Source organism: Camellia sinensis, chromosome 14 (genome assembly GCF_055761805.1).
Source record: "Camellia sinensis isolate YWXY chromosome 14, ASM5576180v1, whole genome shotgun sequence".
NCBI lineage: Eukaryota > Viridiplantae > Streptophyta > Magnoliopsida > Ericales > Theaceae > Camellia > Camellia sinensis.
The window spans coordinates 61,226,693-61,244,184 of NC_138974.1; the positions used below are offsets into that span (position 1 = coordinate 61,226,693).

The 17,492-nt window shown below is 34.5% G+C and overlaps 1 protein-coding gene across 1 annotated transcript; it reads right to left on the minus strand.

Moving 5' to 3' along the window:
• Positions 1-10,053: 10,053 nt before the first annotated feature.
• LOC145807024 (uncharacterized) lies at positions 10,054-12,204 on the minus strand. Its single transcript, XM_082904924.1, has 4 exons — positions 11,847-12,204; positions 11,042-11,394; positions 10,814-10,939; positions 10,054-10,590 (listed from the first exon to the last, which is right to left on the minus strand). Exons 1-4 carry the CDS (start codon positions 12,202-12,204, stop codon positions 10,054-10,056), a joined length of 1,374 nt encoding a protein of 457 aa, XP_082761050.1.
• Between the last annotated feature and the right edge of the window lie 5,288 nt (positions 12,205-17,492).

The window sequence follows — 17,492 nt, forward strand, 5'->3', positions numbered from 1 at the left end:
TCAATAGAAGAGACTAGGTTTTGTGTACATATTTCTACAGCCTACACATCTGATTTGGCCCAAAAATATTAAGATGGGTGGGCCAAGCCGAAGCCGAAGCTGAAGCCCAAGATCCACAAATCATGGACCCGGTCCGGACGGAAGGGCAGCGCGCGTGTGACAATTTTTGCATGATTAACTTGGACCATAGTCTTGGCCTAAGTCCATATTTGAAGCATCCATAACTCATTTCCTTCAAAAAATTTGATGCCTCAAAGAGTTTACATCCTTATGCAAAAAATAGATTTTAAATACCCATCAATGTATTAGTAATTTTTTTCCCCTTCTCTCATCTGCATATAATTTTTCCTTTCTCCATTATATTATGGAATGATTATTTAATAATTTTAAAATACTACTTCACATCACTGCTAACCAATAAATAACATGTATCTAAGTTGAGAATCATGTGGATTTGTCCAAATCACCGCGTAAATTTTTATTGGGAAACATTATGATGCTTATAATTGAAATATATATATAATTTTAATTTTATGAATCATAAATAATTATTTAATGATTTTAAAATACTACTTCACATCACTGCTAACCAATAAATAACATGTATCTAAGTTAAGAATCACGTGGATTTGTCCAAATCACTGCGTAAATTTTTATTGGGACACACTACGTGCTTATAATTAATATATATATATATATATATAATTTTAATTTTATGAATCATAAATAATTATTTAATGATTTTAAAATACTACTTCACATCACTGCTAACCAATAAATAACATGTATCTAAGTTGAGAATCACGTGGATTTGTCCAAATCACCGTGTAAATTTTTATTGGGAAACATTACAGTGCTTATATATATATATAATTCTAATTTTATGAATCATATTTGAAAAAATAAAAAATATTATAACTAAACATAATATGAAATATAATTAAAGAATTCATGAGTTATAATTAAAAAATTAATTATAATTAAAAAAATGACATAATTAATATATCTTTTTAAAGAGATGTATATTAAAACTTCTCATTTTTTATATTATGGGGATGAAAAGATAACCGAATCTATAGACAAATATCTATTAAAAAAAAAATCTATAGACAAATAAGAAATTGTTGGTTAGTTTTGAAATATCGTCGCATCTTAACAGTATTATTAAAAGGATGAAATTTATAAATTTACTAGTGTAGACACCCCATTTTTGACCGACCTTAAGACTCAGACGTCATCGATTGAGCGCTCGGTGATAGTACATGTTGTGCTCGTTCGAGTTTCCGGAGTTTTCGGCTGAGTGCCTTGCCTCCGGGCCTCTGAACTCTTTGTGCTTTGGCTCGATTTGTGGACCAAGCCTTGTTTCTCTTCCCTGGAGGGAGGGAGAGGTCTTGTAGACCACCTTTTTGTGGTCGTAGACCACTTTTCTCGTTTGGAGACCAGTTTTCGATTTTTGGAGCCTTCGGCAGCGCGCCTTGTCTCGGGACCGCTTAACGTTCTCCGTTTGGCTTGGTTTTCGAACCATGCCTTGTTGCCTCTGCCTAGAGGGACACTGTGGTCCAGAAGACCACTTTGTGGTCGTAGACCACTTTTGATGCCCGTAGACTAGTTTTCGAGTCTCCCGGCCGCACGCCTTGACTCCCGAACTTTCGTCTTGCATCCTTTTTGGTTTGTTTTTGGCACAAACCTTGTTTTCCTTGTTTGGAAGGTGGTGCAAGAGTGGGAGACCAGTTCTTCCCCTTAGAGACCACTTTCCTCCCCGCCAGCCAGTTTTCTAGTCGGCCAACTGGTTTTCTTGGTCTTTGGACCACCTTTTCTGGTCGGCCACCACACCATTGGCTTGTTTTTAGTGTGTAGACTTCTCCTACCCATGGCTGACCACTTTTTGTCTTGAGAGATCACTTGTGGTGGTCGGCCGACCACTTCAAGTGGTCGGCTGCTTTTCATCACCTTTATGGAGATATTTTTAGGCCAGCTGTGCCAGTTGAAAGGCACAGAAGCCATCCTCCATACATGTATATGGAGGGATGGCTTTAAGCCTAAAGCTTGTCCAACAAGCTTGAGCCTTGGTTCTCTATAAGAGAGAACCTCCCCCCTTCTCCTCCAGGTTCAGATTTTGTGCATTGAGATATAGATACACATATATCTCTATATCTTTCTCTTAGTCTCATATTTGTGCCTTAAAGTGTAATTTTTCCATACTATTGCACACAAACATACACTCAAACACCATCCTTTTGTTGTTGAGGCTTCTTAAGGTTGTTTTTGGTGCTTTTAGACTGGTTTTGATCCAAGAAAGCTGCTGGAGTGGTACCCTTGAAGAGGTTCTACAAGGGTGAGAAACTAACCTCTTAAACTCTTATCTTTACTTAAGCTTTTGAACCTATTTGCATGCTGTTTTTGGCTCGACTTTCTACTGCAAAAAGTTCTGATTTTTAGTCCTTAGAATGTTTGTTTAAGGTCACTTTTGTGTTGGGGGTGGTCTACCCCCCTCTTAGGCCTTGTTAGGCCTTGTTTTGAGCCATCCCTTTTGGCTCTTGTTTTAGCCTTTGCATGACCTTTCTACCACTGAATTCTAGAGGAATTTCAGTGGTGGAAATGGTGTTTTGAGGTCCCAAATAGGAAAGGGTCATCCCCTCTCCTTGTGTCTTATACGTTTGCTTCATTTGCCTCATGTTTGAGCATGTTTGTTAAGCTTGTGTTGGCTACATCTCAGCCTATTTTAGGCCTTATTTCAACATGGCATACCACTATTTTGACTTGGTTTTGTCACCTCATGCATGCCTTATACACTTGTAGTGTAATCCTCACAAACTAGTCTTTGTATGCTTCATGAAGTAGCATTTCTTTCTAGTTTGTTTTGAGTCCATCTCAGCATGTTCTTGGTGTTTTTTTGCCATGTCATACCTCTGTTAAGGTTTGGTTTGGTTGGCCCTTGCATGCTCCATGCACTTGTAGTGCAATTCCATGAACTAGCCTAATGTGTATCATGCTTTAACATATCATTCTAGCATAATTTTGGCTTAACTTCAAGAAGTTTTTGTATATGTTTTAGCATGATCTAGCTCTGATTTGTGTTATTTTGGTCATGCATGCCATGCTTTGTATATCCATCATGCATTCTAGCTTGTTAGCTTTGAGTTTCCAAGTCACTAGCATGCATTGCTTGGACTATTTTCATGATTTGGCATAATTTGTTATATGATATTAGTGCATGTTTCATGGTCATACACTCACACCTTTCATTCATTCAATGCGTTGGAGGGTTTGCCCTTTATGCCTTAAACATGAGTTATTGCGTATGCCTTCATGCCTAAGCTTGCGAGCTATCATTTCAGTGTGTTTTTGGGGTTGTTTTGCTATGATATAACTTTGATTTTTGTTGGCGAAGCCATCTCATGCTTGGTCTTGGTAGGTGTAGTGTAACCCTCCCTTTTGGCCTTGTATGCATCATGCCTTATGCCTTTCATGCTAGCTTGTCTTGGCTTCCTTCCATGCATGTTTTAGACTCAATTTGGCATGTTCTAAGACTGTTTTGGATTGCCTTGACCATATGCTTCATATTTTGCATAGTTGTAGTACAAATGCCTATGTTAGCTTCAAGCTTTGGGCACCATAGCATGCTTCATTGGTGTTGTGTACATGATTTAGCATCACTTAACATGACATTTCAGAGCATGTAGCATTGCCATGTTCTCATTTCATTCACTCTTTAAGTGCCTTTGAAAGTTATGCATTGTTGCCTTGCTTATGGCCTAATGTGTATGCTTGTATGCCTAGGCCTTTGAGCCTCCATCTTAGCATGTTTTGGTCTTTGTTTAGACCTATTTGAGCTCTGTCCATGATTGGTTCATGCATTTGTGTCATGTATTGCATGCCTCCTTTACAGTGTTTTTTGCTAGCTTTGTGCCTTAAGGACCCTTGCATGCTTTGCTTGTGTTGTTTGAATGATTTGGCATCATTTCATACCTTATTTTAGAGCTTATAGTGTTGTTACACTTCCACATTTGTCACTCATTGAGCACTCTTGAGAGTTGTGCTTTTGTGCTTAGTCAATGGGCCATTGCATTGAGCATGTTTGTCTTGATCTTCATGCCTTAGTTTCATCATTATGGCCACTGATTTGGGCATGACTGAGGTCTGTCCATTTTGGTTTAAGTCCATCGAGCATGTTATGTGAATGTTGTTACATTGCATCATGGTGTTGCATGCTTATGTTGCCTTACATTGTGCATGCATTAGCATTGTTTGCATGTCATTAGCTTTGTTAAGTTGATCATATCACATTGCATTGAGTATGCCATGTTGTTGTTTGCATTGTGTATGCCATGCAGTTGCATTGTGTTTTGCATGCCTTGCATTACATGTTTGCATGCTTAAGTTGCATTGCATGTTTGCATGCTTGAGTTGCATTGCATTTGTTTGGATTAGGTGTTAGTCCAAACACGAGAAACGAGGGACATTTCATACTTGAAGTGATGAAACGTGCCTTAATTCTTGGTCGCCGATGCTCTTGATCATACATGATAGAGTTCAAGGCTTTATGTGTTTATGTGTGCATTCATTTTACATTGAATTGTGCAATTTGGCTTCTCAGCCATCATGCATTGAGATGCGTGATTGGTGGCCCGAGGGTCGAGAACCACACTCCCTTGAGCTTATGAAATGATAGGGAGAGTGGTTGTGTACACATATCTTGCAAATACATTGCCATGCCCTTTCTTGCTCTCTGCTGCAGCAAACTAGAGAAGTGCAGCAACAAGTGGTCGGCCGACTAGAAAAACTAGCTGGCCGACCACTTTTTCTAGTCTACAACAAAGAAAAGTGGTTGGCAGGTGGTTGGCAACTCCAGAAAGTGGTCAGCCATGTTCCTACAGGTTCCCATGGTGGAGTTGACGCTTTGTGGAGCTTTGTGCAATGTTCTGAGGTCAGTTGCAAACAGAGGCAAATTGGGGCATTGCGACGGATTTCCGAACGAGGCGATCGGACATGCATACACTTCTTGCCTTGAGGCTCCTGTTTTACTGCTTTCCTTGGCTAGTTTATGCTTTGGTTCTGTATTTAAGTAGTTAATGCATTTAGCTGCTTATTTGTGTTGTAATAACTAGTTAGTTAACTTGTCAGTTAATTAGCTTTGTTTTGTACTTAATTAGTTAGCTTGTTAGTTAGCTAGTTTTGTGATGTAATAATTAGTTTAATTAGCTTAGATTAGCTAGTTAGCTTTTTATTCGGACCCTCCGTCGAGAGGGCCAACTGTTGTAATAAGCGTGCGTGTGTGATGCATGTCTTCCAACCCCCATTTCTTTCTCCCTTTTACTTAACCACTCACGATGGTTAGTTTTAGGGCATATTTTGATTAGCATACCTTATGCTTGCATGCATGCATCCATTCATCTGTATTGCATGCACCGGGCTCGGCGCATCATACTAACTGCATTGTATTTCAATACATTTACTTGAATACGTGTTCAACAGCATGTTATCAAGTTGTATTTCACATGACATTCTAGAATAACCGAGCCTATTTTAGTTGCATTTTTGCATGTGTTGCATTAGCCATCTTAACATGAACTAGGATCATGCATGATTTCTAACTAGTTCTCTGTTTTGGCTCGGAGTACACTGTGAGTGTTTACGCTTTAGCATACTGCATGTGTGTTAATGTTGCCATGAAAACATGCTTACCATGAGACTAACTGCTTAAGTGTTTAACTGCCTAAATGCCTATGGGTGAAGGTTGGATTACTTGAATTGGAACAATTCATCCAAATCCTTGTCTTAGCCTACTTGCAAGTAGCAAACTTCAAAATCATTTTCCCAAACGAACATGCAATGTTTTGTTCTAACTTAGGCGATCTAGTCTATACTTGTATGCTGTGCGCATCACATAGTAATTCTAGGTTAATAACCGGAATAAGAACACATGTGTTTTCAAAAAAAAAATATCATGCCTAGTACAGGTCGATCTTTGATCGGGCGAGCGGGGGTGCTCATTGCATGACCTTCCCCTCTCGTACCTAAGTTCCCGAGCCGAGGCAACTTTGGTGATGACCGACACATGGCCTGAGGCACGAGTTAGGGTTTCCTAAATCCCCAAAATAAAATATTTAGGTGGCGACTCTGTATCTGGAAAAGCAGTCCATGTTTGGCATTTCTTTTTTAAAAATCAGTTTTCCAAAACGATTTGCCAGATTTGGACTTTTTGGTGATTTATCGGTCTCACATTGCACTTTGTGAGATTAGATTCAGAACCGTGACATGAGTCCGAACTTGTAGTAGCCTAAGAACAAAACGGAATTCGCGCCTTCGCAGCGAGGATCCCGGGGAGTTCTCCGGGGCAGTCTACAACTAGCATATGCCCGTGCCTAAAGGCACGGTGTAAATAATATTGGGATCAAAATGTAACTGTAATTTATACGTATCATGTTAAAATTTATAAAGTTTGTAGCACTTCAAAAAAGATCAAGTCAGCACTCTTACTATTAGTTTGTGGCTAACACTTGATACACTAGTGAGTGTCATACCACAAATATCTGACTGAAATAACATAATACAGACAACATAAATACCATAGCCTGACAAATAATAGTCTTAAGATACGGAAAGCAAATATTTGAAATAATCTGAAGAAAGCATAATCTGAAAAAGCATTGACACCTCTACATCACGGAGGAAGCTTCAATATTGAATTTTTACAACAAAGAATAGACAATCTATATAACAAAACACATGAATCGTCATCCTAAAATAGTGAATTTTGCAATCAACTGTAAATTGAATCAACTCCATGCCATAGCATCCCAACAATATAGCAACATTTTTCATAAAACCACTTATGAAAAACCGTTTAAATGGTGAAATTTAATTTCGTAAAAAAAAAAAAAAATTCCTGCAACTCATCTAGTTTGTCAAATTAATGTAAAAATCATCAATTACATCAACTATAGACAACTATAGAATAGAAATTGTTGTTTTACAAAATAGCCAAATTAAAAAGATTTTAAAGTCATCCAATAGCTGTCAAGTATTGCTAGTATCAATACCTGAAAGAAAATGTATAGTAAGAAGAGTAAATTAAATAAGAAAAATTATAAATAGGTGATAACTTCATAAAATAATTTAAAACTCACTAATTCGTAAAAACTCAATGAAATAAGAAGAGTAAAGAGAGCCCATATTACAGTTTGGTGCAAATCTCCATCGTCCTATGAAAATAAAAGAGAACATTATTTTATTAGAAGACAACTGACATGACCAAAGTAGTGACAACTTACATGTCTAAAGTAATAAATCAATTCAATTAAAAAAAAAGACAATATTTTTCTGGTACCACGTGGAGAACTCAATTGTAATAAACTGATTCAAAATAAAAGATCAAGTCAGCACTCTTACCATTAGTTTGTGGCTAACACCTGATACATTGGTGAGTGTCACAGTACCCTGACCTACAAATATCTGATTGAAATAACATAAAACAAACAACATGGATTAGGCCAAATGCAAAGTATAACTTGACAAATAGTAGTCTATAGAAATTGTTTACATATTAAGATACGGAAGTCAAATCTCAAAGAATAATTTTCCAATCAATCTGGAAAAAGCAGTGACACCTCTCTACATCGGAGAGGGAGCCCTAATATTGAATTTTCTACAACAAAAAATAGACAATCTATATAACAAACCACACGAATCGTCACCCTAAAACAGTGAATTTTGCAGTCAACTGTAAATTGAAAAACTAAATGCATCATATCATCAAGAAGAAATCAGCTTTATGTCATAGCATCCCAATAATGTAGTAATACATTTTTCATACAACCGCTTATGAAAAACTGCTTAAACAGTGAAATAATTCTTACAACTAATCTAGTGTGTCAAATTAATGTGAAAATCATCAATTACATCAACTATAGACAACTTTAGAATAGAAAAAGATTTAACATAGTTCAATACTTGAAATGATTTACATCAACTATACACAACTTTCCTCAATTACATCCCAACTTTACATCAACTACAATTGTTGCTTATTTAAAGTCATCCAATAGCCATCAACTGTTGCTAGAATCAATACCTGAAATGAAAATGATCTTAACATGTTTTGCTCATATAGTTTTAACATAGTTCAGCTCCTCTAATCTTAACATGTTTTCCTCCTATAATCTTAACATAATTTCGCTCCCCTGATCTTAGCATGTTTTCCCTTGCCAACTAAACCATATTTTTTAAATAATCAACTCCCAAGTAGAAAAAACAATAGGACAACTAAGGCAATATACTATGATTATGTTGTGTTTTCTTTTGATTGATAAAATAAAAGAAAAACATCTTAATAAAATGTCAATTTCCAGTTCATGCTATATCAATCAATTTATATCAATCCATTTAACTAAGTCATCATGTTATATCAAATCCATTTAAAATGTCAATTTCCAGTTCATGCTATATCAATCCATTTAACCAAGTCATCATGTTATATCAAATCCATTTAGCCAAGTCAACAATATCCACGACACATGTCAAAACATAGAGTTGTAATTGAATATACTAATCAAGTAAAGGGTTGAACACATGACTTTCAAGTGTAATTAAAGTATGATTTCTTTCATAAACACTGCGAGTAAATCCAAACAAATTTGTCCCAAAAAAAACAAAAACAAAAAAAAATAAAAATGTAAACTAACCAAAAACAAAGCTCCCCTATTAAACTTTAAAAAAATAAAAATAAAAAAAATTCAAAAATGGAAGTAATAAATAGACCAAGCAACCATATGCCATATTGCAGTGCACCCTAAACAAATGTTATGCAATAGGAAATGACTATTAAATCTTAGAAATGACAATATTAAATCTTCAAAAATTTCATGAACTAAAAAAAAACCTTACACAATTTCATTCCCAATGGAAGTCAATTACTCTATTAATGAATTAAGATACCTTTAATGGGTTAACATGGTATAATGAAATGCTACAAACAACTATTGCAACAAAAAAAAAAAAAAAAATTAAATAAACATCAAATAGCTCCAACTATTAATAGATACCAAAAATATATTGCTCAAATCCGCCGTAGCACAATTTATAAATCGTGCATTTATAAGTACAAAAGGAAAACAAAGGGTATGGAGTTTCAAAAGCAGAATAATATCAAACAATACTAAATTTTTAAAAGGAGCATGAGAAGTAACTGACCTTAGATACATTTCATTGGTATAAAGGAGCATGAAACCTGTTCTAGGAAAGAAACATGTTCTAGATGAGAAATCAACAATTATGCATGAAAACAAAATACAAACACACCTAAAAACACCCATACAGAGATGTCCCAAATTAACGTGTGCATCTTTAGACAAAAATAAAGCCATTAAATTAACTGGAGGTAAAAAAATAAAATAAGATTGGCTACTACATAATCTAAACAAAGATTATATTAAATACACTTAAGCCAAACTTAGTTACACTGGAAATGCAAAAATATTGGGGAATAAAATGCTTTACAAAAATATTTGAAATGCAATGTCCACATCGGTGGAAAACTTTACAAAAAGTGGGTCATAGCTATCATTTGCTTTACAAAATGTGTATACTTTACAAAAATATGTGTTTGACAATGTCTTCAAATTTGTTTTCTTCCCCACAATTCTTACGAACGCCTCATCAATTTCTAAAAGGTCTTTATATCAACTTGTATGTATATCCCCAATAAGGATGAAGCACGACAATCTAGTAATTTACAAAAATGATAAAATCTATTAGTATAATAGTATAGGCAGTTATTAAATTGTACCCTTTGGTAAAAAGTGATTTGATCCAAACAAATCACTATAACAAAACTTCAGGGTAAACAATATTTGTAGTGGAATTTGGCTCATCCTTGGGGAGGAGGATACTAATACAATCGAAAGATGTGCATCTTGATAATGCCACATATAGTTGCCTATGACTGAAAACAGTTATACACAAATCAACCCCAACAAATTTCACAGATTGTCCTTGAGATTTATTAATGGTCAAGGCGTATGCCAATCGAACTGGAAATTGACGTCTTGTCATTCAGAAAGGCATTTCTGAAGAAAACGGAGTCAATGATATCCTTGGTATAAATGCCAAATTGCCAAACTTCTCTCCAATTAAGATTCGAGCTTCAATTATGCGAGTGTCACACCTTGAAACCATCAATTTTGTGCCATTACATAGTCCATCTTTCGGTGCAATGTTTCTTAATAACATTATAAGACAACCCACTTTCAACTCTACCTTAAAAACTGGTAGCCCAGGAGGATCCAATGAATTTAAATACTCATTAGGATATCTATTTGTAATGGAATGATCAATTTCATTATCTTCAGCCATCTTATCTACAACAAGATATGTATATGTATTCCCTGGAAAAATATTCAATGTAGGATTATTGATAGCACTAACATCATCATTTCGTGCTGAAAGAATGGTGCGTTCAGTTAAGAATGATGGGGTTGATGTATCTGTCTCATCTAATTGTGGATAAACTGCTGAGAGTAATTCCTTTAGATCTTGGCATTTGTGTATTGTTGATGGAATTTTAATAATTTCTTGCGGATTGGTCCCAATCTAATAAATAAAATAAAAGAAATTAAAAAGAAATAATATAATCAAAGTATCCTCAATTTGAAGCACTATTTGATAAGGAAAAAGTTCGAATGAGTATTGCCTCAGTCAAGAATTTTGCAAAAATAGCATTTCCAAGGTTTGCATGATTGAAACGCATATTGAAATCTAAAAATAAAACATGTAGATCCTTCCACAAAGCAGAGTTTCATAATGACGTATTCACAATTTGCTCACGAACTCCTTTGGCTATAATTGGTAAGATTTGTCGAAAGTCTCCACCAAGACCAACAGTGATAGCCCCAAATGGCTTTTCACTATCACAAATGTCTCGAAGTGTGCGATCAGCCACCTTAACACAATGTCTATGTTGCATAGGAACTTCATCCCAAATTATGAGTTTTGTTTCTCTAAACAATTCCGCCTATAATGATTGCTTGCTAAACCCACAAACTGAATTTTCCAAGACATCCAATGGAATGAAAAATGTTGAATGTGCAGTGTGACCTCCTACTAATAGCAATGATGCAATTCCAGATGAAGCCACGGTAACAACAATATGGCCAAGGCTGCGACATTTTAATGCAATCGTATTATACAAAAATGTTTTTCCCATTCCGACACCCCCATTCAAAAAGAAAATAGTCCTTTTACTTTCAAAGACTGAAGAAGTGATTCTGTTATAAGCAGTTCGTTGTCCATTATTGAGGCGATCAATAGTAATTTGCACATCTGTCTGTTGTGCCTCATTTTGTAGTTGTTGATGTTCGAATATCAATTGGTTACCAACTGTTGCACTCCAATTTGCTGTAGGTTGTGGCATAAGTGGGAAGTCAATTAAAGTCTTTCCTGATTCTTGAAGCATTTGATTCAAAAGATACAAACCATAATCTTCAATTTGAGCCTCAGTTGAGTTAGAAATGGCAAACAATGTACGAAGCTTATGTGCAAGATCATCACAGATATGCATTGGAAATTGATTCCATAACGCATGTGGTTATAGTGGAAAACATTGGGTCAGAATAATACAAAACCATCTCCTCAATTGATGTCCAGTTTTCATAACCGTAGCCTTTTTCAGGCACTGTATCCATTTTTCATCATCTTTTAAGAGTCCTCTTGCAACACATGTTGATTTAAACGTCTCATGCAAAACATTGTTAACTGTACGTAAACATTGAAACGATCTTGGCCCTTTGATAATAGTTAACAACAAATGTAGATAAAATCTTTCACCACAGTTTGGGCTAGCAAAGTACATTCTACCAATTGCATATCCATGTTCTCTTGGTTTCCATCTGTGTTCTGGCTTGAGCTAAACAAAATGTTGCGAAAATTCTTGGTAAGTGAATTGGCATTCATTTTCATTGGAAGCACAACAATAAAAAAACCAGTAAGAGTCAATTTTTGTTGCGCAGGTCTAGAAAGAATCATTTCCAATGAGTCATTAGGATTGAAAATAACGCGATGCATTCCAGGTAAATGAAGTGCTAAACGAATAACTGTTGGCATCTCTGAATGCAAATGATGACCGAATATTCGCCAAGCAGCTTCTGGTGGTCCAATATACCTCGCATCGAGATATTGTTGGATATCATTAATCAATCCCAAAACCATTGTTATGCGATCATAACCCTTGTAAATGTACTTATGTATATACTTAACACATCTCACTCCAGCACAAGCTTCTACATTTATATGGCAGTTGAACCGTTTAGAAAGATATGCATTGTATGGTACCACATCCCTGTTATCAACTTCCTATCCTCTCACAATATATACTTGACCACTATTGCAACGACGATAGATTGGATATCCATCTTGGTCTATAGTTGTTGATTCTGCAAAGGCTCGGGGGTATTTCTTAGTGCATCTACCATTTTCTATACATGGTGCTTGGAGATTTCGAGCACCACATGGTCCATGTACCATACAACACTTGACAGTTTCAAAAAGTGTAGGATCATCTTTTGGATCTGAAAATTCTGCACAAACTAATTTGTCTACTTGAGCACACGTCCGAATTTTGTTTGGACCTTTAAGAAAGAGAAGCGCATGCATATGTGGTAGGCCTCGTTTTTGGAATTCAATTGTAAAAACATGTGCAACTTTATTACCAAACACTTTGTTTGTCTCTATCTCCTTCATCAAACACTTTCTTTTTAGCTAAAAAACACGGGCAATCAAATTAGGATGATCAATAGCTTTTTGGTGTGGCAATAATGCTGAAGTAATTTCTGGCCAAATTGGGATTTGCAATCATGGTGAGAAAAATATCTAGGTGCTAGTTGTATCGCGTGATAGCCATTGAATCTTGAAAGATTTCAAACATATGTCTAGGACTACCAGTAAACGAAGATGGCAAAATAAACCTTTGACCAATTTGATTAGGTCGTAAGTCATCTGGATCAATATCACTCAAATTTTTCTTTGATTAAGCTTGTAGTATGTCAACCGATTTTGCTCAGTTGCAGCCCAAGCATCTACCAAAAACTCTTGGAATAGTTTCCCACCTCTTAAAATTGTTGAATACTCTGTAGGTCTCTCACACAAACGATAACTATAAAAATCCATTTGAGTAAGTCGATCAGTTGAAGGCCGATCATGTTTAATGTCCCATAATTTCAACTTAGGTTCCTATCCAAGCTCACCATATGAGAATAATAAAACATAATGCAATGGCAAATACGCTGGGTGACATTCATTAATTTGCATCAGTTCATTATTTCTATGTAGATATAAAACAACATCTCTCATTCCAGTAACCTCGGTTCCATCACCTGGTATTACAATTGCAATCTCATCAGCAGTTGGTAGGTTATACCATCGTCAGTCTATTGCTGAACTGTAGTGTAGATGAGCAGGTAGATTTTGTCCAGTAAAGGCTAATTGATTCAAAATTGCATGAGCCTGGCGAAATTTGTATACAAATGCATTAACTTGCAACAAACTATCTTGAATAGTTTTGAGAACATTCCTTCGTAAGTGAGGATTTCTACGATTTCGAACTTCTAAAACTGAATTAGGATCATAAATGTACAACTGAGCATAGGTCGCATCTTGCCCTGGCTGTGGTAGAAGTGATCATGTTCGGTGTCGCAATTCCCCATCGATAATAAATGATGTAAGACTGCTTCCCCTTAGTACTCTTGTATCCAATGTAGCACCAAGACTTGTAAAAACATTGGTTGCATTGTACAATCGAGTATAACGTCGAAACGATCTTGCTTGATCATCATCCCCATCATATAGTACTTGAAGCGGTGGAGGGGGTGTCATAAGCAAAGGTAGCCTAGTCTTTCCTTTTGAACAACAAGTTCCAAATAGAGGACACTTTCAAGATGATTGTGCTAATTTTTCATCCATCCAATGTAAGGTTGAATAGTAAAGACATAACACATCCATCTTGCCCAAAGAATGACGACATGAATTCATGTGTGATCGAGTATTAATCGCAGTACTTATAGTCATATCTTCTAATTCATCATCTGTACATAGATCCTTTTGAAGGAATGTGACTGTAGAATTAGGCCTACAAATATTTGTTGTGCATAAATTAAAATTTATACACATGTAAAAGTAAGAGTATTATTTATAGGATTAAATATGTTTTACCAATTCCTTGGTGAAGCTAAAGATGTACTTTCAATAGAGAATGAACATGTGGATGCATGTGTAACCATTGTTCATTTTTGTGCCAACGAAGTGTCCTCAATTGTCTTTGTACCTTGTTCTAAGCAAGTGTGACTGCGACGACTCAGTGTTAATGAAGGAAAGTCTTTAACGTATGCTCCTAATCTCTCTCGTTCTTGTCGCAAGCATTGTCCCGATTAATATGCAGAGCATGCATTTTCATTTCATTCACGTTCTCGTTGTACACATTGAGCTAATATAGCTCTTGATATAACATAACCATTGGGACCCTAAAATGTGAATATTAGATCATTGGATGCCTAAAATGCAAATATTATCAAGTACCATTTTCCACTGTCTAAACAAAATACCATTTTATATTTTTATATCCCCTCTCTTTCAAAAAAATGCATTATACTCTTGCCCATGACTACCCATAGTTTTTATAGCTAAGTATAATAATAATAATAATAATAATAATAATAATAATAATAATAATAATAATAATAATAATAATAATAAAATTGTGTGGTTTTGTAACACTAATGAACAAATGTTCGGCCAGCTTTATGAGCTTCATAAAGTATCCCCTATATATTCCTTTCTCCCTAAGAATATACAGCAGACACTAAGAAATGTGCATCGAAAAAACTCTACAAAAAAAATTATTATTATTATACTTAGAATAAAAAACAATTATAGCTTATTCAAAATATATGAAGATACAAAAATAAAAAAAATAAAAAAAACTCTACAAAAATTAGCAACAACCAAACCGCTAAACATGCATTTTCTTTTCACTTGCCCTTGCAAGCATCAGTCACCTTTGTCATATTATAATCTATATAATAAATTTTGTGGTTTTGTTACACAAACAAACAAATGTTCAGCCAGCTTATGAGCTTCATAAAGTATCCCCATTTAAAGAGGACACGTACCTGGAAAAAAAAAAATGGGTTGCCCATTTTGTCACAATCTATTCCTTTCTCCCTCCTCTCTACAAAATTATCTACAAAATTTTGAGATTTCGCGCACTTATATTGAAAAGTGGTGCAGATTTCCACATATATACAAGAGACACTTAAAAAAGTGCAAAGTTTAAAAAATAAAATACAATTATGGCTTAAAATAAACAATTGGACATGCATTTTCAAAAACACTCTACAATTATGGCTTAAAATAAACAATTGTTTATGGCTTAAACTAAAGAATTGGACATACAATTATGGCTTAAAATACAAACATACGAAAATAGACAATTTTAAAAAACACTGAAAAAAACCAGTAAGAACCATACCGCTGGATATGCATTTTCCTTTCCCTTGCCCTTGCAAGCATAAGTCACCCTTTCTTTTCCCTTCGGCATTGCCTTTGCATTTTCCTTTTCCATTAACTTTAAAAAATAACCAAAATAAAAGAAATAATGAAAATAAAAATGAAAATGGGTTTGAACAAAATGATAAGAAAATGATTTTTGGACTGACCTTAGAAATACGAACAACATTGAAATCATGCTCATCACGAATCACTACACTGACATTTCTTTGTTGAAGAAACTGAATCTATACATACAAAAACAAATGAGTAGTTGATATGTACACAACCTGAAATTTTATAAGACGATGAGTAAAGGGAACGAATATTATAGTTCGTTGCAAGTCTCCATTTAGTTGTAAAAAATGAGAGGAAAAAAATTTATAATTAGAACCTGTAATACAAATTTTTTTTTTTTTATAAATATATGTACCAATTTTTTTTAAAAAGGCAACTTACATCATCCATAATGTTAGAGGTCATTGTAGCTTAGTATTGCCAAAACCTGTAACCCAAAAGTTAACTTCAGTAAATACATATTAATCCAAGCAATCCAAGCAAGACAAAAGTTATTTTTGTTCATGGAAAGGTAGCAATACATAGGTTATTTTAATTCACCAAGTGTAGATACTTAAATGGAATCAAACTTATCAATGACTTAAACTTTCTTGAATTCAATTGAACTAAAAGTGGTTTAAATGGAACTACAAAATTTATAAAGTTAATTCATATACCATGAATAAAATATCTCATTCAAGGAATTAATAAAAAATCACACAGATATGCAGATGACAAACTAATAACCCAACAACCATTTTCCGCCACCAAAATGAGTTGTGTTTACAAGAATGTATTTATTAAAATTAACAGACATTTTCAGGTATTGGTAACACAATATGAATCCACAATTTGAAAATAATAATGTATTTATTTTCAGGTATTTGTAACACAATCTGAATCCAAGAATGTATTTATTTGCAATCAATACACAGTTTGAAAATAATAATTTGACTCCAAACATTTTCAAGTATTGGTAACACAATCTGAATCCAAACAACATCAAAAGAAAGTAGTAATGAATCTTACCATTTTTCTTACAAATTAATAAATCTTAACTTGGCAAAAAGTCCAAATGAGTAGAAACATATGTAGTAGTAAAGTCAACAAATATATACTATTGCACCTGAAGTGGACAAATAGATAGAAAAGCAAACAAAAAATAATGTATTGAAAGTCTCACAATCTCACAATTTCGTCAAGTCAAACTGAACCAAGTCAAAGTCAATCTCACAATTTCAGAAGCTATGAAATTATCCTTCTTTTTTTCAATAATCAAACACCTAGAAAAGCCAAAAACCCGCAAAGTAATTACAAAAAAATGTCAAAAAACCAGCATATTTGACTATCAAAGCCTATTGAAAGTTTATTTAGCAAAGTTGAGAGCTCCATCCACTAAACAACAAGTTCTAGACGGTAGAGGATAACTCGTTTGTATAAAAAACATTATCAGGAAACATATTAAACACATTATATTTGAAACACATTATCATAAAATTAAATCCCATTATATCTTATCCCATTCAGACTGTAAATCTATATAAATATAACAAATGGCTGGAAATTTTAGAGGTTGATGCTGTTTAGTATTGCCAAAACCTGTAATACAAAAGTTAACTTCACTAAATACATATTACATACATAGCAATCAATAAATACTTAACATATCGATGGCTCCTCCATTATTGTTAGGAATCAAACATATCGTTGGTTTAAGCTTTATTGAATCATATTGAACAAAAAGAGGTGTAAACGTAACTGCAAACATTATGAAGCTCATTCAAAGAATTGATAAAAAAAATCACGTAGATATGTAGATGCCAAACTAATAACCTACCAATCATTTTCCGCCACCAAATTTTACTAAAATTAAACAATTTATCAAAATGAGTTGTATTTCC

Bases quoted from the DNA above. Each gene is read 5' to 3' on its own strand.
- LOC145807024 (XM_082904924.1), bottom strand. From the start codon at position 12,204: ATGGTTTTGGGATTGATTAATGATATCCAACAATATCTCGATGCGAGG. The intron at 11,395-11,846 runs GTACTTTGCTAG...CACAACCTACAG, and splicing joins GGATATGCAATTGGTAGAAT to CAAATTGGAGTGCAACAGTT. The intron at 10,940-11,041 runs GTTTGTGGGTTT...CATTGTGTTAAG, and splicing joins TGGATGTCTTGGAAAATTCA to GTGGCTGATCGCACACTTCG.